The sequence below is a fragment of the Pelodiscus sinensis genome, chromosome 4 (assembly GCF_052426305.1).
Source record: "Pelodiscus sinensis isolate ZL-2025 chromosome 4, ASM5242630v1, whole genome shotgun sequence".
Classification (NCBI taxonomy): Eukaryota; Metazoa; Chordata; order Testudines; family Trionychidae; genus Pelodiscus; species Pelodiscus sinensis.
Window position 1 is genome coordinate 34,341,558 of NC_143055.1, and position 24,597 is coordinate 34,366,154.

Sequence of the window (24,597 nt, forward strand, 5' to 3'; positions counted from 1 at the left end):
GGATTAAAGGAATTGTAATTTCTTTACTAAAAGTTGTATATGCATAAAAATAATCTTAGAAAGGAAGCAGTGCTTTAAAAGATTATTCTTCATCTGTCATTTTCTCACACAAGATTGGTAGACACCTTTTCTGAAATAGGGTTAATTTTAAGGGCCTTGTGTCTTATTTCTCCTAGTCAAGACATGGATTTGCTACTGAGCTCCAATACAAGTTCACTGTTTTCTAAAAAGGGTATAGAAGTCATCTGATTCAATTATAAAATAGCATTCTTAAAAATCAGTTTTTGAAATGCTGGATTTGACGTTGCCGCTCTGTCTCCTGCTTTCTCCCTCATTAGTGATAAGGTTTATGGATGGATGTGCCTGTCAGAGCATGGTTTAAAGTCCAACAGACAGCACATAGGTCTCAGCAAAGGGGGCCTGATTCTTCTCAAATCTGGTGTAAATCATAAGTAATTCTATTAAAGACAAAAACTGTACTAGTGTAAAAGTGGCATGGAAAATTAAACCCACCAATGTTCAGAGTCAATTGTATTACAGCAAACAACTCTTACTTTGAGTGGTTTTGTGCTGTATTAAAGCTTCACATCTCAGCCAGTAAAGGCTCAAAAGTCCCAAGAATGAAGGCTAAAGCACAGATGGAAGGATATACGTTCTACTGCATGGAAAAGAGCAACAACTGCATTGCATTACACTGGGAGCCTCCTGGCCAGAGAGTGTGTCAGTAGCACATGGTTGCAAGGGTATGGAATAGGAAATTAGGTGTGTGTGTGTGGGGGGGGGGGGGGGAGGTGGGGGGGGGAGGAGGGAGATGGGAATAGATTAAGCAACACAATTATCTAATTTACAGGAGGCTTTTCAAAGAGCAGCCTGCAGCGGTATTAGAACAGAAGCAAGACAGTTTTATGTGCTGTGTCAGCCTGAGTCTGCTCTGACCTGGACCAGTTTTACACTCTTACCATAATGATTTCAACAGAGTTACTCCTGATTATTGACTGATCCAAAGTCTACAGTAGTCAGTGGAAAGACTCTCATTGACATCAGTGAGATTTGCCTCAGGCCCCTACACCAATGTAGCAGAGAGGAGAATAAAGCACATACATATTTTCAACATTTCAGAGTCAAGTGGCATATAAAAAACATTGACATTTAGGGATTTAAAAAAAAAAAAAAATCAAAGCAAGCCTGAATTTTGGCTGCATTTTTATTCAGAACTGCTCTAGCATTTAGCTTTAGAACACCTAAGGCCATGATGAAAGATGGAAAGGAACATATACATTGGAACAATCACCACATGGAGGGTAATATTTGTTACAAAACCCTTCACAAACATCTTCAATTATTTTTGTGCATGTCTATTTTTTCATGCATGTCAGTACTGTCATATAAATAACCAAGTCAATAATTTAATCAGTTATTTTACCATTAACATCAACAGCCCCTCTTGGGTTTTGAGGAACATAAATATAACCAGGGTGAGGGAAGAAAGCATAATTTTTTTTTACCATAGCATGCCCCCCAAGCATCTGAATTTGGACCTAATTGATTCAAAAGGGGCTGCTGATACCAGCATGAAGCAATGCCTCAGGCCCTATAAACAGAAAGGGAGCATTTCTGAGGCGTGATGCAAGTATTGCCAGCACACAGCACGACAGAACAGGCAGACAGCAGAAAAAGGGTGACATGCATGCTCCTATTAGGAGGATGCATGAAAACAAAAAAGGCAGGTCACATTTTTCAGCCTCCCATCATTCATTATATTCAGATATAACCATTACACGCAGATTCTCTCTTTTGCCAAGCGCATACTGTTCATGGAATCAAAACACCTTTGATAATGGCAGCACCTGCTAGCTCAGTTTCTATATAGAGACAAGTTTGTCAGGGCTGTTAATACAAACCCTGTTTTTCCGTAGCTGACAAGTGGGCTGTAAAAATCCGCAGCTGGCAGATATCTGTCAAACAAAGGCTCAATCTGGGAAATATTCTCCTTTTTATTAGTAGAAGTTTATTAAATTTGGTTTAATTCTCTCTGATTGATTTCAAATTCTAGGAGTGAGAAATGAACATTTACAGACCATTAGGTCCCAAGCCAGCAGAAAAATTGTCTCCATGGCTGCTGGCTCATAGAAGCTCCACAGCTGCAGAAACTGCTCCCTATTCTAAAAAGGGGAGAAGAAGTGCCTCCCCAACTCTAGCAGCTGTGAGCTCCAACATGAAGTGCTCCCTTGCTGCTGCCTTCCTTGCCCTGAAGGCCCCTCTCTAACAACAGAAGGGTTTTTTGCTTGCACACTCGCAGCTTGGGAAGAATTTTTAAGGCCCAAAGAATAACCCACACCACTAACCAAAAGACTGAGGAGCTGAGGGAGGAAAGGAAGAGTTACTGCCATGCCACATTTTTGTTTTATACCTAATCAAAGTGGAGATGAGCCTTGATTGGGGTGGGCAATGAATTTTTATGGGGGGGGGCGGTGTCACACTCTTCCATTATATTAATTAAGGAGGTGTGGGGTCTGGAATGGGGGCCAGGTGCAGAGGGAGCTTGGGGTAAGGGATTAGGGTGTTGGATCTGGGAGGGAGTTTGGGTGAATGAGGGGATTGTGACCTGGATCGGGGTTCAGGGATTTAGGTTGTGACCTGGGACAGGGGATTAGGGTGCAGGGTCTGGAGAGGGTTGTGGGTGCAGGAGATTATTCCAGCCGGACGGGAGGAAAGAGGGGGGAGAGAAACAGGTGTACGGAGGAAGGAGTGCAGGGTCTGGTAGGAGAGTGTAACCTGGAGCACAAGTACAGGGATTTTGGTTGTGACCAAGGATAGCAGGATTAGGGTGCAAGGTCTGGGAGGAGGTTGTGCTACTCTATACATACACTCACAGCAAGTAAATACAGAGAAGGCAAATCTAAAAAAAATAAACAAAACCCTGTCAACCTTTAGATCTTCTTCAGCTTATCACCTCAAATTTTCATCTGCTAAAAATCCCCTTTGAAACCCTTAGAAAACATACCAATAGGCATTGGACATTATGCATGCTATGCCCAGCTAGGACTTGACCTAAAAATGAGAATGGACAGTCTCTTGGTCCCGTTTTTCTCCACTATGTCAGTCTCCCTACCCCATCATTTTCAAGTTCTACCCAATTTTATATATTTACATTATTTTGGTTGACTACAATCAGAAGAAAGACATCTCTTTAATAGACAAATGCTGACAGACTGATGTAAAAAAGCCATTTCTATGGCAGATTAACTTGGTTACTACCCATATTCACAGCTACACAGCTTCCTCCCTAAGAGGATGACAGAGAGAAGCTGGAGGTCTTGGGCTCATCACAAGCCATGCTGTCATTCAAATGCTCAATGTGTTCAGTGGGCTCAGATGACTTGTCACACTCAGGTTCAGGAGGATTACTGGAGACATTGCTTAAGTCAGAGGTTGAAACAGTTAGATCTCCATGTCCTTCTGTGTCGTCCGTGTCCAGTGTGTTGCCATTTCCACCCTCTCTCTCATTTACATTTTCACAGTTATTTTCTGCCATTTCCTCACGCTCTTTCAGAACCCAATTTTCAGCTACATGCTCATTCCTGTAGTTTGATGGCTCCACAGGGTCAAATGAATCAGGGCTAGATAAAGGGGACTCTTCCTTGGATGACTCACTGAGTTCTGATTGGTACACTGTACTCCGGCTCTTTGGTAGACTTGCTGTTTGGCTCTCCTCCAGTTCTGCAACTACCTGTTCTTCTGTCAATTTAATTATTTCACACCGGTTTATTTCTTCCTCCTCAGAAGGAAACTGGGGCATAGAGGAATGATAAGTCTTCTTTTGGGTACTGGTCTTTATATTTGCTTGGGAATTGTCATAGACCGTAGCAGCTTCCTCTGGAACTATCAACTCTGTTGAAACAGCGTAAATTTCATCTTGTTTTCCCTTCTCTTTTGCTAAAAGATAAATGGGACAACAACACACTAGCGTAAGTTCTATGAATTTATATACAAAAAGGACACTTAGAAGATGATCTAGCTAGTGAAACACTAGTTGTCCATCACTATGGTAAAAGATATATCAGAGCACAACTTAATTATGTTGAATTCTCCCCTGCCTCTGCAGAAGTGGGTTGTGCCCACCGAAAGCTCACAATACCATCTACATTTGTTGTTAGTCTGTAAGGTGCTGCAGGACTATTCATTGTTTAAGTTTTTTCAGTTACAGATTAACACTGCTACCCCTCTGAAACTTTTCTACCTTGGCTTTTTACCCTATTCTAGACCCCCTTCAAAGAATGAACCCATCAGAACACTGGAAGTTCTTACTGGACAAGGTCCAGTTATTTCAGAGACAGCTTCTCTTACATAACTTAACAGATATGATAAAAAGGGACACTGCAGTTGATGGAACCTAGGACAATGCTTCCAGGGAAGATGCCCTGGTTCTCGTGGGGGACTTTAATCACCCTGACATCTGTTGGGAGACCAATACAGCAGTATACAGACAATTCAGGAAGTTTTTGGAGAATGTTGGGGATAACTTCTTGGTACAAGTGCTGAAGGATCCAACCAGGGGCCATGCACAGCTTGACCTGCTGCTCACAAACACGTAGGAAATAATTGGGGAAGTGGAGGTGGGTGACAACCTGGGAAGCAGTGATCGTGCGATGGTAGATTTCAGGATCCTGATCAAAGGAAGGAGAGAGAGCAGTAAAAGCACACCCTGGACTTCAGAAAAGCAAACTGACTCTCTCAGAGACCTAATGGGCAGAATCCCTTGGGATGATAACATGAAGGAGGAAGGAGTCCAGGAGAGTTGGCAGTATTTTAAAGAAGCCTTACTCAAGGCACAGGAAGAAACCATCCCAATGTGCAGCAAGAGAAGCAAATATGGTAGGAGACCCGACTGGCTTACCAGGGAAATCCTTAGTGAACTTAAGCACAAGAAGGAAGCTTACAAGAAGTGGAAACTTGGACAGATGACTAGGGAGGAGTATAAGCGTACAGCTCGAGAATGCAGGAAGGTGAAAGTGCAATTGGAATTTAGACTAGCAAGGGATGTGATAGATAACAAGAAAGGTTTCTACAGGCATGTTAGCAAGACAATGATGAACAGAGACAGTGTGAGGTCCTTACTGGATGAGGGAGGTAACCTAGTGACAGATGACGTGGGGAAAGCTGAAGTACTCCATGATCTCTTTGCCTCCATCTTCACAGACAAGGTCAGCTCCCAGACAAACGCACTATGTGACACAATATGGGAAGAAGGTGGACAGCCCTTGGTGGGGAAAGAACAGGTTAGGAACTATTTAGAAAAGCTAAACGTACATAAATCCATGGGTCCAGATTTAATGCATCCGAGGGTACTGAGGGTGTTGGCAAATGTCATTGACGAGCCTTTGGTCGTTATCTTTGAAAAGTTGTGGATTTCAGGAGAGATCCCGGATGATCAGAAAAAGGCAAATGTAGTGCCCATCTTTAAAAAAGGGAAGAAGGATGTTCCAGGGAAATATAGACCGGTCAGTCTTACCTCAGTCCCCGGAAAAATCATGGAGAGGATCCTCAAGGAATCCATTTTGAGGCACGTGGAAGAGGGGAAAGTGATCAGGAATAATCAGCATGGATTCACAAAGGGCAAGTCGTGCCTGACCAATCTGATTAGCTTCTATGATGAGGTAATTGGCTCTGTGGATATGGGAAAGTCAGTGGATGTGATATATCTTGACTTTAGCAAAGCTTTTGATACGGTCTCCCACAATATTCTTGCCAACAAGTTAAGGGAATATGGATTGGATAAATGGACTGAAAGATGGAGAGAAATCTGAAAGTCAGGCCCAGTGGGTAGTAATCAACGGCTCGATGTCAGATTGGCGGTCCGTTTCCCGCGGACTGCCCCAAGGATCATTTCTAGGACCAGTTTTGTTCAACATCTTTATTAATGACCTGGATGAGGGGATGGATTGCACCCTCAGCAAGTTTGCAGATGACACTAAGCTGGGGGAGAGGTAGATATGCTGGAGGGCAGGGATAGGGTCCAGAGTGACCTAGACAAATTGGAGGACTGGGCTAAAAGAAATCTGATGAGGTTCAACAAGGACAAGTGTAGAGTCCTGCAGTTGGGATGGAAGAATCCCAAACATTGTTACAGGCTGGAGACTGAATGGCTAAGTAGCAGTTCTGCAGAAAAGGACCTGGGGATTACAGTGGAAGAGAAGCTGGATATGAGTCAAAAGTGTGCCCTTGTAGCCATGAAGGCTAATGGCATATTAGGTTGCATTAAGAGGAGCATTGCCAGCTGATCCAGAGAAGTGATTATTCCCCTTTATTCGGCTCTGGTGAGGCCACATGTGCAGTATTGTGTCCAGTTCTGGGCCCCCAACTACAGGCCCCCAACTACAGGAAGGATGTGGATTCACTGGAGGGGGTCCAGAGGAGGGTGACCAAAATGATTAGGTGGCTGGAGCATATGACCCATGAGGAGAGGCTGTGGAATTTGGGTTTGTTTAGTCTAGAGAAGAGGAGAGAGGGGGGGGGGGATTTGATAGCAGCCTTTGAATTCCTGAAGGGAGGTGCCAAAAATGCTGGAGAAAGGCTGTTCACAGTAGTGATGGATGGCAGAACAAGTAGCAAAGGTCTCAAGTTATAGTGGGAGAGGTCCAGGTTGGATATTAGGAAAAACTATTTCACTAGGTGGGTGGTGAAGTACTGGAACGGGTTACCTAGGGAAGTGGTGGAATCTCCATCCCTACAGGTTTTTAAGTCTCCACTTGACAAAGGCCTGGCTGGGTTGATTTAGTTGGGATTGCTCCTGCCTTGGGCAGGGGGCTGGACTTGATGACCTTCTAAGGTCTCTTTCAGCTCTATGGTTCTATGATTCTACGTTTTTCCACATAAGGCCTGGAGATATCGAACTCCCTGCCACAAGAGATGAGTAATAGCTCAATACAATGCCACTTTCAGGAGTTAAATTAAGATCCATTTCTCTTTTCATAAGCCTTCCTTCAATAAATGAAGTTACATAGTTCACCCTGCAACATTTCTATCAGATACAATGCTTTTATAGCAGCATATGACAGGCAGGAGTAGAAAAGGCCTTTTTCCCCTCCTCAATATTTTTTAAACATTTTAAGTACATCATTACAACAAACTCCAAATGCTAAACTACTATATAAAACAATTAAGAAGGAACTGATTTATGCAATTCAAGACAGCATCATAGCGCATATAGATAAGGGGCCCGAACTAGCTTGCATCACACATGTCTTGGCTACTTAAGCTAACGGAGTAACTGACAGCAATAATAGATAGTCCACAGAGAAAATACCATTTAGGCCAAGTGTACACTGGCACTTTACAGCACTGTTGCTTTATGGTTCTGGGGTGTGAAAAAACACGCCCCTCCCCCGAGCTCAATATGTTACAGCACTGTAAAATATCCGTGTAAACTAGTTAGCTTCTCCCCACAGCCGCACTTTAAATTAAGTGTAGACAAAGCCTTAGATGGTGGGAAGGGTGTGTGCGTTTTACAAGTGTTACATCTTGTTCTCAGAAACATCTGAACGGTTTTGCCTGAAATTAAAAAACAAAGCAAACAAAGCCAAAAAAAGCCCAAACCAGTTTAGGCTGACACACACTCAGCATGGAAAATTTCAGCCCAAATGGCTGGAGTTCAGCAAAGTTACATGGAAGGGTATGCAGGTTCTTATAATAGGAAGTGTTGAGCAATCTTAATTCTGGGAGTGCTACCAGCCCCTGCCCACAATGACGAATAAAATGGAAGACAATGGAATGATATCAATGAAACACTTTCAATAAGTGAAGATTTAATTACAGCCCAATTATTATTTAAAATGAAGACTGGTACGTGTACGTTATTTATATATTCAATGAAGGTGTTAAATATGGTTTAATTTCCTATTTTTAGCACAAGAAAATAATCAGCTGATCAAGACTAAAAGTAATCAATTGCTGTCAATCATCTGATAACATGGATAATGAAGTCAAAATGCAGCTATGATCTATTTAATTTGAGGAATTAATAAAACATTTACAGTACTTCATGGTTGACTGAATAAGATCTGGGCATGCCAAAAGTGTTATAGCCATTAAATAACTTATTCAAATGTGTATAGGCATCTCTAAAAATCTACTCCCTGTCCACCAAGGAAAAGTAAAGAAAAGTAGTGTTTTCATTAAAATATTAGCTTACTACTTAGCATCTAAGAGAGCTTAGCTGGACTTTTAAGGGAAGATCTTAGAGCTTGTGATTGGGAAAGGATTTTAACAAAACGCATGCATTAATATAAAAGAAGAATCAACTGCTCAACAGCAGGGGTTTATTTCAATTTGCCAGGCACAATCAGGAGGCCTTTCATCTGTAGATCATGTCTAATGCAGGAGAATGCTAAGCAAGTTCCATAGTCTGCTTTCCTACAGTGCACTGTAAAGCAGAGGGAGGAGGAGAGAACAGGAGGGAGCCAGTTTTCACACACACATACCATGTGTTGCTTTCCTATAGCATACAGCTACGTTGCAAAATTCCTTCGAGCTTCTAAAACCTGACCTCTTGCACTATGCAAGTCACTATTCAGTCATTTATCAGTCCTTCCATGCCTGTTTGAAGGGCCTGTGGGTTGTGATTGATTGATTTAATCTTTATGATCACGGAATCTTTACCTACTGCTATACAGGCATGAAACCTTGGCTTTCACTTTTACTCTATTTGATAAGACATGTAGCATCGATCCACCTATGCCCTAGCTAGAGGCTCACCTTCATGCCTCTGTGCTGCTTCATTCTGTTGTGGCTTGTCAGCAAATGTTCGCAATGGCGATCTTGACCTCTGTAGAACAGGCAAGGTTGGGTCACCGAATGTTATGGTATCTTTTCCACCTGAAATGACAAAAGCATTGGAAAGGTTCAGTAGCTGACTAATGAGTGACCAGAGAGTTTGGTTTTGCTTAAAAATATCTTCCAGTTTAAGAACCTATCCCTCTTTTTTTTGTAGTGTCAGAAAAGGTTAAAGTAGCTCTTACAAGAATCCTTTCTACAGAACAAAGTAAAACCACAAACGTACAACAGCTGAAGTGCACAAGCCAAATACAGAAAGTACACACACACACACACACACACACACACTTCTACCAACATTCCTGGTTAAAGGGCAGTTCTCTAATTTGCTGAAAGACGACCAGCTGCTGCTGTATTCTGTTGTAATCAGATCATATTAGAAGTGATGCAGAAAGTATTATTTTTAGATTAAAGCATTACACAAATGCAGAGATCATTTACATCCGAGACTCTAAAGAGCACACCAGGCCAACAAACATTTCACTCTGTCCTTTTACCCTCTATAGCTTGCTTTCATTGTTGTACTGTCTATTACAAATGCCATTTTCTAACCTATTTTTATATACATTATATCCCCAAAGGCTTAAAATATTAGTATAAATTACGAGGTAGGCAGAAAACAGTAACATTGCAAAGAAGGGAAGGCTTGAGGATTTTAATGCATGGACCCAAATCCATTTCTAAAGGGTATGGTTTATATCTGCCTGCAAGGGGGTAATTTCTCTCTTGCACTGTAGATAGAATTTTACAAGTTTCTGCGAGGCCATAGAACATTGCCAACTGATAAATAATGTCTAGACAGACGATGGCTACTACTCTGCTTGCTTGTCTTCATTAAACAAGAAAGATGACAAAGGACTTGCTGTGTCCCTCCACATTGTTGGGATGTTCTCTGTATATTGTCTTAAATCAGTATTAGAAGCTAAGATTTTCAAGAAGAACTAGTGACTCTGGGGTCCTTAGCCTAGTCTGTCAGCACCTTGAAAAAGCCTGCCAGTCAAGAACGTCTGAGCACCCTCTGTTTAAATCAGGTCCCTTACTTGTGATGTCAGTTTGGACTTTCAAAATCTCTAGTCACTGTTGAAAAACTTGTCTGTAACTATGTTTTCACCTGCCTGTTTGATGTCTGACAATGGGGATCTGACCTTGCTGGGTCCTACTTGTTTCTAGAATACAAATAAAATAATCCTGGAGAAATTTTGACCAGGTCAAGATCAGACTTCCAGCTCAAACATAACTTGCATTTGAACTCTGCATATTCTACAGCAAATAATGAAATTATGGAGTTAGTTACTTTCACTTGGCTGTCTATCATATAAGGGAAGGAGGGACAAATTTTCAATTGAAACTGAAGGTGGCAGTTACCGAAGCAGAACAAACTGTTCCAAATGGCACAAGCTGAAGGGGGGAAAGACTTTTCTCTAGGACAGTGGTAAAATCATACCGAGAAATGGGCAGGGGCTAGATGAACAGAAGTGATTGGAAGGGGAGTAGTGACATGAAAGGCTTAGGACACAGGATGGGGCAAGTCCATGGAGATATTTAAAAAAAAAAAATCAACTGGCTCTTCCTGAACAGAATGGGAGCCAATGGAGTTGTTTATTCTGAGCACCTTGTATAGCATGTCAGATTCAGGAAAGTAAAGCCCAAGCTGGAATGCTTGGGGCTTCCAGTACGAACACCGACCAGCCATTACCCAGTAAAACACATTCACTTTTTTACCTTCCCCATTTGAAGCCGCTGGCTCCTCAAAATAATCAGATCATCATCTATTCTAGCCATCTAAGCAATATTGTATGACCAGCTGTCATAATCAGGAGAGCTGACCAGCACCTGGCGACTAAAGGGTTAACTATGACTGGGTTAGCTAATGCCTTCAGTACCTAGGCAAGTATCATGTGGTCAGCCAACAGCAATGCAGGTAGGGATTTCAAACTGGGCCAAAGGAATTTTTGGGTGCTCTTGTGGGCCCCCACTTCTGCATATGTCATGCCAGAGTGGGGAACAGCCTTGACACAAGCCTTGAGTGTCTTATTCATACATTATAACAGTGATTCACATCCTTGTAAATGGGAGGTTTGACTCCTGCTACACCATATTCTGTGGAGAACGGTGTGAGTGTGGCTATCAAATATAATTTTGATTGAGTACAGTCAGTCCCCGGGTTACGTACAAGATAGGGACTGTAGGTTTGTACTTAAGTTGAATTTGTACTTAAGTCGGAACTGGCGTCCAGATTCAGCCGCTGCTGAAACTGACCAGCGGCTGACTACAGGAAGCCTGAGGCAGAGTTTCTCTGCCCCGGGCTTCCTGGAATCAGCCGCGGATCAGTTTCAGTAGCAGCTGACTTGGGGATGCCTGGGACAGAGCAGCTGGGGCGCTGCCAGGTTGGTCCCCGCAGCGCCGCACCTCGGCGCTGCGGCGACCAACCCGGCAGCGCCCCAACTGCTCTGTCCCAGGCATCCCCAAGTCAGCTGCTACTGAAACTGATCCGCGGCTGATTCCAGGAAGCCCAGGGCAGAGCAACTCTGCCTTGGGCTTCCTGTAGTCAGCCGCTGGTCAGTTTCAGCAGCAGCTGACTTGGGGATGCCTGGGGCAGAGCAGCTGGGGTGCTGCCGGGTTGGTCCATTAGTGTGGAGGAGTGGCGCTGTGGGAAAAACGGCAGAGCCCCAGCTGCTCTACCACAGGCGTCCACGAGAAAAGCCTGGTCTGCTGGGGGAAGGGGAGCACTAGCTGCGCACCCCTCCCCAGCAGACTATGGAGACGCGGGCGTCGGGACCGAGATGCGCCGAGTCCCGCCCGGGTCCTCCGCGGCTTTGCTCCGCATCTCCCTGGTCTGCTGGGGGGCCTCCCCCTAGCAGACCAGGGAGACACGGAGCAGCTTTTCTCGCCCCGGAGGATGCGGGCGGTGGGACCGCAGCGCGTCTGGGCGGTCCCGCCGCCCGCGTCCTCCGGGGCGAGAAAAGCCCCATTCGTAAGTACGGATCCGATGTAAGTCGGGGACAGCCTGTACTAAGCTAGCTCACTTCTGTAAGTTATTCTTTTCCACATAAAGCTGCTGGAAGGGACATAATTTAGGGAGCTTTCGGGGGGATTTCTAGTTAAAAATGTATAGCGCTGAAAATAAGCAGGTAAATAAGAGAGTGAGAGGATGGCAAGATAAGTATGTTTCCTTCTTTCTTCAGAGGAATACAATGTTCTCATATGGAGTCTTGTCAAATCCCTTGAAGTTTTCGCCTCCTTTTAAATATCCACTCCAAGGAGATGAAACTGTTTTGAGCTACATACACCACTCCCCCGGAGAGGAAATATGCAGCTCCTCAGCTGGTTTAAGTGGGTGTTCGCTGAGTAACAAAAGGGATCTGCAGCATCTACAGTCATAAGAAAAAGCAAGTGAACTGTTCTTGGACTCAGACTAATTCTTCTGTGCTGGGAATTGGTTTTGAGAGCATGATAATTATAAGCCAATTGTTGATACAAAGTGTCCATTTACACCGAAGTCTCAGAAGTGGGGTGACAATCACTGTACATTTCTATTGTAATCATCACCCTAGTTCTAGGAAACTAATACAAAATTGAAATGTTACCAGGATACTGAAACACCATCTTTGCTCCACCCTCAGTGGAGATGAACAGAGGTAATCCATGCCCGAGACCTCTCCCAACACAACTATGCTCTCCTGTGACAGGTTGAGTTTTGCTAGTACAGTGAAACCATCACCCAATAAGGGTGGCTCTTAATGTGAAAGACACTTTGCAGGATTGAGACCTACCCTATGGAACTCACCCCAACAAAAGATTACAACTACAGACCTCACCACTTTCAAACAAAATCCATTTTTTGGATTGTACTTACCCACAGTTTTTCCCCTACCATATAAGCAAATAGAACCCAGTCAACTAAAGAACCTATAAACTATCAAGTCATTTCTCTTATAGAATGGCAAAGAGAGAGTGAATGTTAAGGCTATTTATATTTTTAATATATTCAGAAGAGTCACTGATGGCATAGTGATGGACTTAATAAGTAGATATAGTCTATTGCTGGTGATTGTTTAGGCAATACTCATCCTGTTTTTAGGAATCTGAAATTTATTGAACTTGACTGATACACTTCTTTCATTAGTATGGTTGAAAGACAGCTCTCACTTGCAAGTCTTTCCAATGACAAAGTTCAACTCACTGTAAATCAAGTGATGTGTTCTTCTCAAAAATCCTTCTATCATCAGTCAGTCAGAGCAGGTATTCTCACCCTTCTCCCAAGCCAACATTCTTATGATAGTTCTCATAGTACCAGATACAAGAAGGTATTTCACAGAGCAGAAGCCAGTTTGTAACCATCTGAAAAAGTTTTAGTGACCCTACTGGGTATTGCAAGACTCAGACTGTGAATCTCTGAGCTTGATCACACTTGGAAACAAAAGTGAATTCTTAATTTACTGCTTCTTTCATTAAACAAAGAAAGAAGCCTCACTGCTTGATGCAAGTTGCAATTTAGGGTAAAATTCAGTTACAACTATTGAGTATCATCCTTCACTATCATTTTTCCCAATGTAAAAGAACTGTCTTGTGCAGGAGTCTTTATTTCCCTTGTGGCCATCTAACTCACTCAATTGAACATCTTAATATGACAAATATAAAAATGTTCAGATAATATTTCTATTTATTTACATACTGTGACAATATTTAATGTACTGCTAAAATTAGTTACTAAAAATATACATGTCAAGTAGAACCTACTCCCAAATCCCACTGAGACATTGTAGCTCAGGCCTTCAGGCAGCAAAAGAAAGGAAGAAAAGAGACAGTTATTGTTTTAAAATTAATTGGATGTCTTCCCTAAATAGACTAACAATGAAGTAAAAAGCTCTCAGCATTCCATTTATTCTATTTTATTTTTATACATTTTTGCAAAGACAGAACATTACATTTATTAGACTATGAATTTCATTGAACATTTTAAAAACAAAATAGGATGTCAATATGTTAAATACCTAAGCAACTCCACATGAAATTTAAATTAGAATGTAAACCTAAGTGTGACTCAAGACATTTTATCTGCATTTGCATCAAGAGAATTTGAGGAAAAACCAACATCAAGAGTAGAACTGGAGGGATTTGTCACTAGAACGCTTTAGGTACATTGCTGTTAGTGGTTTTTTTCATATGGTTAGACCTAAATGATATATGTTAGATTACCTAGAACCTTGTCTACGTTAGAGTTGCTACCGCTAATGGTAGCTGCAGTGGGAAACTGTTAGCACAAACACAACCTAGTAGTGTCAACACCAAAGAGGAAGATGGTTAAAGAAGAAATAATTAGGGGTAATGAGAGAAAACAAATCAGAATGTAACCTCAATAATGCACATTTCACTAAAATTAATAAAACACTGAAAACTGGTTAATATATTAAGTTATAGAATTGTATACTAACGTCTAAAGCAGATGATTAATATTTTTCAGCTACAACCCATATAGTGATAGTTTGATTATTTCTTGCATTCTCCAAATGGTATTTCTTTTGCTCTTTACTATATCCTGATTTAAAATGTGTGTAAAGTCATCATTTTCGTAAGTGACTAGTGATTTTCGGTTTCCAACTTGATACACCTTAAACCAGATTTTCAAGAAATGTTCAAAATACATTTTTTCATAACCTCTATCAGTCATGGAAATATGGCTATATTTTAACCAATTTCTCTGAAAGTGGACATTCAAATCCCAAAAACTAAATAATTCAAGGGATTTCACAAAACTGGGTGATGGGGCAACAAAATGGCAGATAAATGCCAAATAATAGCATTGGAAAACAATCACAACTAACAAAATGATGAGGTCTAAATTGGCTGATTTGACTCCAAGATCTTTCTTGAGTGGTCATTTACAGTTCTCTGAAAACACTTGTTCGATGTGCAGCAGCAGTGGGGGAAAAAAGTAACCAAATATTTGGAACAATTTGGAAAAGGATAGATGGTAAGGCAGGGAATATTAATGCCATTATATAAATCTATGGTACACCCACACCAGGAATACTGCATATAATTCTGGTTACCCCAATTCTGAAGAGACATTAGAACAGAGAAAGTACAGATAAGGGTAACGAATATGCTGGTGGTAAGGAGAATGGAACAGCTTCCATTTGAAAGATTAATTAAAGACTGGGAAAAGAGCTTAGAAAAACAGTGGGTATGGTAGAAATCTATAGAATCACAAATGGTATTGAAAAACTGTATAAGGAACAGTCATTTACCCCTCCACATAAGGCAAGAAGCAAGGGTCACACAATGAAATTAATGGGTAGCTAATTAAAACAAACAAAAGGAAGTACTTATTTATATAGCACAGTTAATTTGTGGAACTTATTGCCAGGGGATGGGTTAAAAAAAATTAGATAAGTTCATGGGGGTTAGTTCCATTAATGGCAATTAGCCAAGTTGGTGAGGGATGCAACCCCTAACTTTCTGACTGCCACAAGTTGAGATCGGACAATCAGGGATCAATCGCTCAATAATTGCCTGTTGTACTCCCTCTGAAAGACCTGGCATTGATCACAGAAGGAAGATAGGATACTGGGCTAGATGGACCGACCACTGGTCTGATCCTGAATAGCCATTCTCAAATCATGTTTTTCTGAATGTCTACTAACCTGGAAGACTCCACAAACCAGAAATTTCCAAAGTTCTCAACTTCTTCTCCAACTCCGCCACTCGATTACCTAAAATTCTGAAAAAAAGGACATGATACCTCAAAGTGAGAAATAAATCCTTCACTGAATTTTCTACCACTTGTAGATGTTTTCATGATACGTTCTCCACAGTCTCAGCTCATACATATTAACTTGTTAACCTATTATCTTTTGTTTGATTAACAGTGATGGCAAACCACAAAATGTTCAGATTAAATAATGTTTCCAATAGGTCTTACATTTACTATGCAAGAAATACTGTGACAATAGCTCTTATGGTATTTCTAGCCGGTTCTGTGAAACCAGGAAGTAGAAGGATATAAAAAAGAAGGATATTAGTGTATAGTCCAGTAAATGATTAACCAATAAGCCCAGGCTTATTGACTACGTGCACTTCCCTCAACCTTGTTGCCTGTGATCCAGAGACAGCCGGAGGGAGAGAAGAGGCAGGAGCCAGTGCTAGCTCCCCACAAGCATCCAATCCTGATCTGATTGAGAGGCAGCAGCATGGAGGGTGAGGGGGGCAGGCGGGAGCCAGTACACATGGGGAGCTGGTTTTTAAGATGGCTCTTCACACATGCTGGCTCTGCAGAGCTAACTGTCCCCTCTTGCTGCCTCCCATGGGAAGCAAGCAAAGCATGAGTCGGTGCTCAGGGGAAGCCAGCTTAAAAGCTGCCTCCTGCCCCATGCTGTCTTTATTAGAAGCAGCAATGAAGAGTGGAGGGCTGGTGGGATGCCGGCACAGCCCCTGTCTATAGGGAGCTCAGGCCCCCTGTGGAATGGGGCTGCTTGCTGCGGAGCAGTCTCTGTCTGCAGCAGGCCCAGACTCACCCGACAGAGGCTGCTCCATGGGATGCCAAAGCAGCCCCTGTCCATGGGAGCTTGGACCCCCTGCAGAAACAGGCTGCTACTGCCCTGTGTTGCTGCTTCTGATATATAATATAGAATATAGATATTATTCTCACAGTATTTCTTTCATAGTAAATGTAATACCTATTGGAAAGACTATTTAACCTGAACCTTTTGGGGCTTGCCATCACTGTTAATCAAACAAAAGATAAGAGGTTAACAAGATAACAAAAAGCGGGCTGGCAGGGGGCTCTCCAGGAGTGGGGCTGGGAGCACACTGGCTGCTGGCCCTGCCCCAGGGACTATCAAATAGTCATGTAACTGCTAAGTTTTCATGCATTTCATGACTATTCAATTACACTGTATCTAACATGTTGGTTATCTGCACTGAACAAGATCTTGCTTCAGTTTTGAGCTTTTGTTGGTTTTCTTCTCTTGATAGAAAAAAAGTCTGAAATTCTTTATAGTCCTTACCAACTTCTAAGTTTTGACTATTTCCTAGTTTTCCAGGATTTGGTTTCTGAACCTCTTGTAAATACTATCTTCAGCTCCAGCAAGATTTATCTTTAGCCTTAATTTTCCCCTCAAAATAAGAAAGGTTCCATTTTGTGGTAAGCTTTTTAAGTGTTTAATCTTTAGAACACATCTCTAAATAAAAACCCAGAAGTCCTTAACTAAATCCCGAACAATTGTCAATGGAAAGGAGATATCGAAGGTATTCCTACAACTGGAAGTGAGGGAGTAATTCCCATCTTCAGGAGACACTTACAAAAGGGATGTTAGCAAATGTTTATTTTTGCAAACGTGTACCCTCTGACAGGGGCGGGCAAGACAGCTTTTGTGGGATGGATCCAGCCCGCCAAGCCAATTGATCTGGCCCACAGCCACCCTGCCATTCCCCCGTCCCCAGGCCAATCAAGACCAAGTGAACGGGAGAATGTGTGAAGTCTCCTTCCCCCTGCCAAGGGTGCACAGCACCAGAGGGAACCACCAGCTGTTCAAAACAGCTTGCAGTTCTCTGCAGGAGCTGCATGCCCCTGGCAAAGCAGAGGTAGGGGCAAAGACTTCATGCGCTCCTCTGCCGTAAGGCCTGGATTGGCCTGTTCAAAACCGCTGGCAGTTCCCTGTAGGCGCCATGCACCCCTGGTAGGGTGGGGGCGGAGGCAAAGACTTCACACACACCCTCACCGCCAGGCCAATCAGGGTCTGTGGGCAGGGAAGCATGCAAAGTATCCTGGTCCCGCCCATTCTGGGGCAGCCCGTGATCACTTCCTAAATTTGTGACGTGTCCCCCCCCCCCTTCAAAAATTATTGCCCACCCCTGCTCTGTGACCTTTTTAGTTTTGCATGCCAGCAATATGGTTTCATTTGGTTTAGCAAGGTCCCTCCTTTCCCAGAAAGTTCTCCAATTCCTAATAAACCCAAATTCTTTCTCCCTACATCACTGTCTCAGCTATGCATTGAGATCCTGCACTTCTGCCCAATTTGCCCTGTGTGTGGAACCGGAAGCATTTCTAACACCACCACTATAGAGGCATTTACTTCTAACCTCCTACTTAGCAGCCTAAGTTTGACCTCCATGAGCTCTCTCCTACCTTACCCTAGATCACTGGTCCCTCCACATATCACAAGTGTCAGCTCTTCCTAACACTGCACAAAAGTCTGTTCAGATGTCACAAAAGCTCTTTGTACCTTGGCATCTGTAAAGCAATTCATCATGCAGTTCTTCTAGTCGTCACAAACCCAGCTATTTATTTCTAATGATCAAATCCCCCATTACTATCACCTAGTCTTAACTTGGATCCTTCCTCTGCCCCCCCTCCTCAATGTATCAGTACAAGAGGTTACCATTACATCATCTGGAAGGAAGTTCCAAATTACGGGATCATTTCCTTTCACGCAACCTTGATGTTTGCCTTCCCCAAGGCTTTCGTTGTCCCCAACAGTACAGAGTCTGTCAGACAGAGCAGGTCTGCTCTAGTGTGTCCCAAGAAGTCTCATCTATCAATCTGTCTTCCTTAGCTCATCCAGTTCAGTCTCAAGAGCCAATTCTCTGTCTCCCAGGGCCATGAGCTACTTGGACCAAGTGCAAATATATGCCATCTGTCTTCATGGCATATCGTCATACACATTGCATTCAGTGCACTAAACTTTGCTTTTGTACCTGTGCTTGCTTTATAGTTACTCCTGCCTGGGGTAGGGATGGGGATGTAATTAGACCATGTTAATTAGGTGGATCTGGCTCTCTCGTGCACTCTCTAAACTCCTTTGCAAAACTCCAGTTAGCTGCTTCTGTTCACTAGTTTCTTTGGTCTCTTTGGAGCTGGCTTTTTAAACCCATTACCCCAAGTAGTCCTGCCTCCTGGTTAAGGGTTAGTGGGCGCTAAAGGTATTAGGTACCAAAGTCTCATTTATTAGCTCTCAGCCCTGCATTCCAACAGTAAGTGGCAAAGGAACCCAGGACATGATACAGGAGCAGAAAGCTAACCTAGATCAGACATTAGCCAGATGTCTAACCGAAAGTTACCACCACCCTGGTACCGTAGCTGTTAAACAAAAGCATTCCATCACTGTCCTAGCCTTCAAACTCTGAAGATGGGTTTGCATTTTGGGAATGGGTTAATTCATTTGTGGGAGACAAATCAGTTAATGCCAATTCAGGATATTCTTGCCTACTTTATTTTTATTTATAATATGCACATAGGATTTCATCTCATTGCCTTTGGCAAAAAACGGATTAACAATAAAAGCACCAGGAAAGCTGAGGGTGCAATATAAGATAACTGTGTTCCAAACATCTAGCCCAAGTGCTTTTGTCTGCTGATTCCAAATGTTGTGAGTATATATCCCACCAAAAAAACCACAGAAAATCCTTATGGTATCAATATGTGCTTGGCCAGTCACTCAAAAAAACAAACAAAATCCCAACCTAAAAACACCCTGAGTCCACCTGGGCTGAGTGTGGGGAAGTGGATCTATTACCACATTCTTTAGTGTGTGCTAATCAGTCTTGGCTTGTCCTGTCGTATTTTAAAAACTCCTGCCTGAGAGACAGGTTAGCAACTGATGTCTACAATCCTTGCTCATGAGTACTCAGCACAGTTGTTAAGACTGATCTGTAAGGGAAAGATTAAATATCCTATTTTTAATTCTTTTTAATTCTTGGTGGTAACAACAACAACCACCACCACCACCATTTCTGTGGGTTCAAATTGTTCTCCTTGTGTTGCAGCAGACCAGCAGAGGGAGCACAAGTTAACTAAAACACACACTGGGAATCATTCTCCAGGGATGATGCCTATGTACATGTAGGACAAAGTAGTAAATAAACTCAGTGGTTTCAAGTGGTATGTCAAAAAGAGTCATCACCTTTTGGTTAAAAAAAAAAGGAGGAGTTTTAAAAGAAAGCAAATTGAATTTTTAAACTTCTAAGAAGATTTTGAACACAACAGGCAGTTAATATATAATGTGATTTCACAGTTACCTTGCTGCACAGAAGAATCTGAACAGGAAAGGCCAGGGAAAGAGTGAAAGGAATAGAAGGATGAAGAAAAGAGATACTTCTATCACTGAGCTAGGTCATCTTTCCTCACATTACATTCCATTCTCTTGCCAGCTTGCCCTCCCAGCCTCCTCTCTAACTTATCCTCTCTGCATCTCTAACCTTGAGAAAGGAGGAATGCCTGTTTGCATGAAACCCCTGTCAGCACAGCATCACTGAACACTAGAACTGGAAGGGACATCGAGAGGTGATCGAGTCCAGTGCCCTGTCCTATGGCAGGACTAAGCATCGTCTAGACCATCCCTGATAGATGTCTATCCAACTTGCTCTTAAATATCCCCAGAGATGGAGATTTTACAACCTCCCTACGCAATTTATTCCACCCTAACAGTTAGGAAGGTCTTCCTAACGTCCAACCTAAATCTCCCTTGTTGCAATTTAAGCCCATTGCTTCTTGTCCTACCCTCAGAGGCCAAGAGGAACAGTGTGTCTCCCTCTTCCTTGAGACACCTTTAGATACTTGACAACTGCTTTCATGTCTCCCCTCCCCTCAGTCTTCTCTTTTCTAAACTAAACCAACCCAGTTTTTTCAGTCTTCCCTCATGTTCTTGAATTGCAGTGCCCAGAACTGGACACAATACTTCAATTGAGGCCTAATCAGCGCAGAGTAGAATGGAAGAATGACTTAAGCACCTCTGCCATTTCCAAGTTTCTTGTTATTGTTTCTCCCTCCTCACGGAGCAGTGGGCCTACTCTGTTGTTGGTCTTCTTGCTTCTAATGTATTTATAGAATGTCTTATTACTTTTCACCTCTGGCCCAGACACTGGAGGAGAGGGGAAGCTTCTCCTCCCTTGTGCATCCCTCTCTCACCCTAGCAACACTGCATAGTGAGTTCACATTTCATCACTAGTTTGGTTTGCCTTCCTGTTTTCAGGTATCTGCCTTTACTACTATTAGCTCACCCCCTGCCCCAACTTTTTATATGGGTTTGTAAAATTTTGTTTTAGATGCCCAAAGCACTAAGGTTTCCTTTGCTTCCCTTAGAAGACCAGTCCATGGTTTAATACAGGGCTACTCAACTTTGGAAATGCTGGGGGCCACAAGGAGACCCATAGCACGTGCTTAAGTGTAGTTGCATATTCATACAAATATATATGCAAATAGTTTCTTTCACACTGACAGGCATGAATGGAAAGATTAAGGCAAGACTACACAACTCACAGGCCCCATTTAAGTCAGTTCTGCTGATATTAATAAAATGCAATATTTACCCGATTTCCACCCATATGATAGTCCAGGAATTTAACTACTAAAACACATATCAACAAAAGACCATTATACTGACTACTTCTTGTGTTTTGGCTCCCACCTGCAAGCCGTGTCTTGAGACCTGCATAAATCCAAACTGCACTGCGGGTCGCAAATAAATGGGCCGTGGGCCGCATGTCACCCACGGGTGGCGTGTTGAGTAGCCTTGGTTTAATACCTCACTGTGCTGTCAGGATGTTTTTCTAAGTTGTACTTTTTCTGTTTCATCCTGTTGCCTCTCACAGTATCCAAAATAATGAATCTCCCTTCTTGCTGTTTGCAGCTTCCCAATATCTATAGGTTGCTCTAATCATGGTTAGCTCATAGTTATGCTAGATGTTTAGGCTAACTGTCCTTGCTGCTTTCCTCCAAACTCATTCCACTTGATCATTCCTTCTTTCATAGAGGCACCCAAACTGAATGCAGTACAGGCAGTCCCTGAGTTAAGCAGTTACGCACTTACGTCGGATCCGCAGTTACGAACGGGGCCCTCCCTCTCCCTGGTCTCCAGCAGACCAAGGAGAGGAAACAAAGCAGCGGAACACGCGGGCAGCGGACAGCCCAGATGAATCTGGGCTGTCCACTGCCCGCGTGTTCCGCCGCTTTGCTCCCCATCCCCCCGGTCTGCAGACCAGGGGGACGGGGAGCAAAGCAGAGCAAAGCCGCGGAGCACGCGGGCAGCGTCTGGGCTGTCCGCTGCCCACGTGTTCTGCCGCTTTGCTCCCCGTCCCCCTGGTCTACAGACCAGGGGGACGGGGAGCAAAGCAGAGCAAAGCCACGGAGCCCGAGGGCAGCAGGACAGCCATGGCGCGTCTGGGCTGTCCCACTGCCCCCGTGCTCCGCGGCTTTGCTCCCGACACCTGTTGTACAGCAGCTGGGGCGCTGCCGGTTGGTCCCGTAGCGCCGCTCTGGGCGCTACGGGACCAACCCGGCAGCACCCCAGCTGCTCTGCCCCAGGCGTCCTGATTCAGCCACTGCTGGTCAGTTTCAGCAGCGGCTGAATCTGGACGCCAGTTCCGACTTACATACAGATTCAACTTATGAACAAACCTACAGTCCCTATTTTGTACGTAACCCGGGGACTGCCTGTATTCTGATTACATGTATGGTAACAACAGACCTGAAGAGAGGAGGATAGGCTGTGCGCGCATATATGTTGACCAAAGTTTCAATGGCCTTTTTTTGTGCTACACTACAAAGTCATATGTAATCCAATATCCATCATTTAATCTCTTGCAACTTTATTGTTTTTCAGATATGTCTCATTTAGTATCTGTGCATCCAGATTATTTTCCACCAAAAAGTGTTCTATTTCTTCATTACTTTTCAGGCCATGCTGCTAATTTCTATTGATCCTTCTATGGCCCCATTAATATCTGCATCTCTTTCCACTTATCTAAATTTGAGAAGGTTATTTGAAGTAGGATCTGGAGAAAACAGACAAGTAGCGAGGGGCAATCAGGTCAAACTAAGAGTTTAAAAAAAAAAAAAAAAAAAAAAAAAAAAGCAACCATCCTGGTAAAAAAAATATACTTGGTGCTGCTGTCTATACTGCCATTTTTAGTTCATTAGTTTGAGCAGAGCTAGCACAAGTTTGTCTACCCAGACCGTGAGGCATGCTCTGAGCTGTAGTGAGACACACTCTTAATACTTACATAGCAATTTGCAAAGTTTACAGGCAAAAACAGGGCAAAAATAAAGCAGGGCACATGTCAAAGAACCATGACATCATAAATTTCAATTGAAACATGGTGGAATGATGCAAGTCAGAGAGACAGCTAGGTTGGAAGGTGCCTGGATTTCTCCTCAAATTCCCTGATACCAATGCGACATTAGCCTCCCTTCAGTTCAACAGACCCTTGCTCCATCCACAGAATTTAAGTATGCCTACAAACTATTCCTACGTTTTTGTCGCCACTTCTAAGAATTATGCTATGGATTATGCTTATGTATAGGAATGGTCACATTTCAAAATGAATTATCTAGTCTAGTGCAATCCAGTTTCCTTTAGTATTTAATCTTCCTTTCATAAAAGATATCTGCCTGTTTCTGGCCTTTTAGAAGCCTGAATTACCTCTGATTACCACTAGTGAGTCAGTGCTGCTAAAAAGCTGAATACATAATAAAGAAATGCTTCCAATTTTCCACTTTCTTGTGCTGCATAAGGACACAGTCCGATGTCTTAAACAATGTCCAAGGCAGATTAGGAATCATACAATAAGTATTTCAAGGCATAAGCTGCTGGACTGTAAAACCAATGCTTCAGTTGCTATATTAGGAGTTTGCATGGCTTTGGCTAAACAACTGCTATTCCATGAAATGTCATTGTCATAAATTTGGATCTACCTGACCTCCCTTCCTTGTTTAAGTTCCTATTTTATATACAAGAGCTCAAACCTCAAATGCTAGCCTAAAAAGTGTTCTGAATACCCGTATTGATTTTCCCCGACCTCCAAGTCATGCTACTTACTTGTTGGTTTGCCTTTGGTGTTGTATGACCATATTTTTCTCATGGATAGTCTCTAGTAAGGCAGTAGCTAAAGATTTGAGATCTGAAATGGACTGTGGTGTGGCTGGTAGGCTACATCCATGGTCCTCCGATAACAACTCTTGGACTACAATGTTAAAAACAAAAATAAAACTGTGTGTGGACAGAAATGTGACACAAGGAGCTAGTCTGACTTAAAAAGCAAGTCCACCTTTGTTTCATTACTTAGCTAAATGTAGATTTATGCTAACCAACCAGCAAAACAAATGCAGACATACAATAATCAAATAATCATAAAAATGGTGGCTATCTGAAGTGATAATTGTTCCACAGCACTCACCAGTACTAACATAGCTAGACCCATTTTCTCCTTAGACAATATTTCTTTTGGAATTAGCAGATTTCTATTCAATTGGAAAGAGCCTCATTTTTCTATCCTCTGAAGACCTGGGACCTCCTGCCATTGGCAGAAAAAAATATTCTTCTTCTGTCTAACTGAAACAACATGTCCATAAGGAAGGTTTAATTCGAAAGATTGCTTCGCACAGGTTGAGATTGATGTGATAGTGCTGCCATACACCAGCCTATAAGAACCTTCCTCTGCAATAAGATAGCCTGTGGTCTCATTAAACCACGCTCAGCAAGTCCACTAGCATCATCACATTTGGACATCTGATGCAGCTAGAAACAATGCAAATGTATGAAAAGGAGAAGTCAGCGCAGGAGAACCTGAGTTGAGTGAAGAAAGAATGAAGTACAATACCACCATAATCCATCCATGCAGTACCTTGCTTTGCAGAAAGGACTCCAGTCAGGGCACTACTGCTGGATCTGCTATGGATCTTTGAATTTTTCCGTCTCTCTAGAGCATTCTAAGGAAACAAAAATATTTTTGGAAACATTAGTCAAAACATTTTATTAGAGTAAATGA

General features: G+C 42.7%; 1 protein-coding gene across 1 annotated transcript in view; it reads right to left on the bottom strand.

The window, feature by feature from the left end:
- Positions 1–1,186: 1,186 nt before the first annotated feature.
- The window catches only part of CCDC149 (coiled-coil domain containing 149), a 92,486-nt gene continuing 69,075 nt past the window's right edge, over positions 1,187–24,597 (bottom strand). The window contains exons 8-12 of the mRNA XM_075930634.2: positions 24,454–24,538; positions 23,649–23,793; positions 15,480–15,556; positions 8,755–8,874; positions 1,187–3,936 (exon numbers count right to left, since the gene is read on the bottom strand). Coding sequence (XP_075786749.1) covers positions 3,287–3,936; positions 8,755–8,874; positions 15,480–15,556; positions 23,649–23,793; positions 24,454–24,538 — 1,077 coding nt within the window. The 3' untranslated portion in view covers positions 1,187–3,286. The remainder of the gene's footprint in view (positions 3,937–8,754; positions 8,875–15,479; positions 15,557–23,648; positions 23,794–24,453; positions 24,539–24,597) is intronic.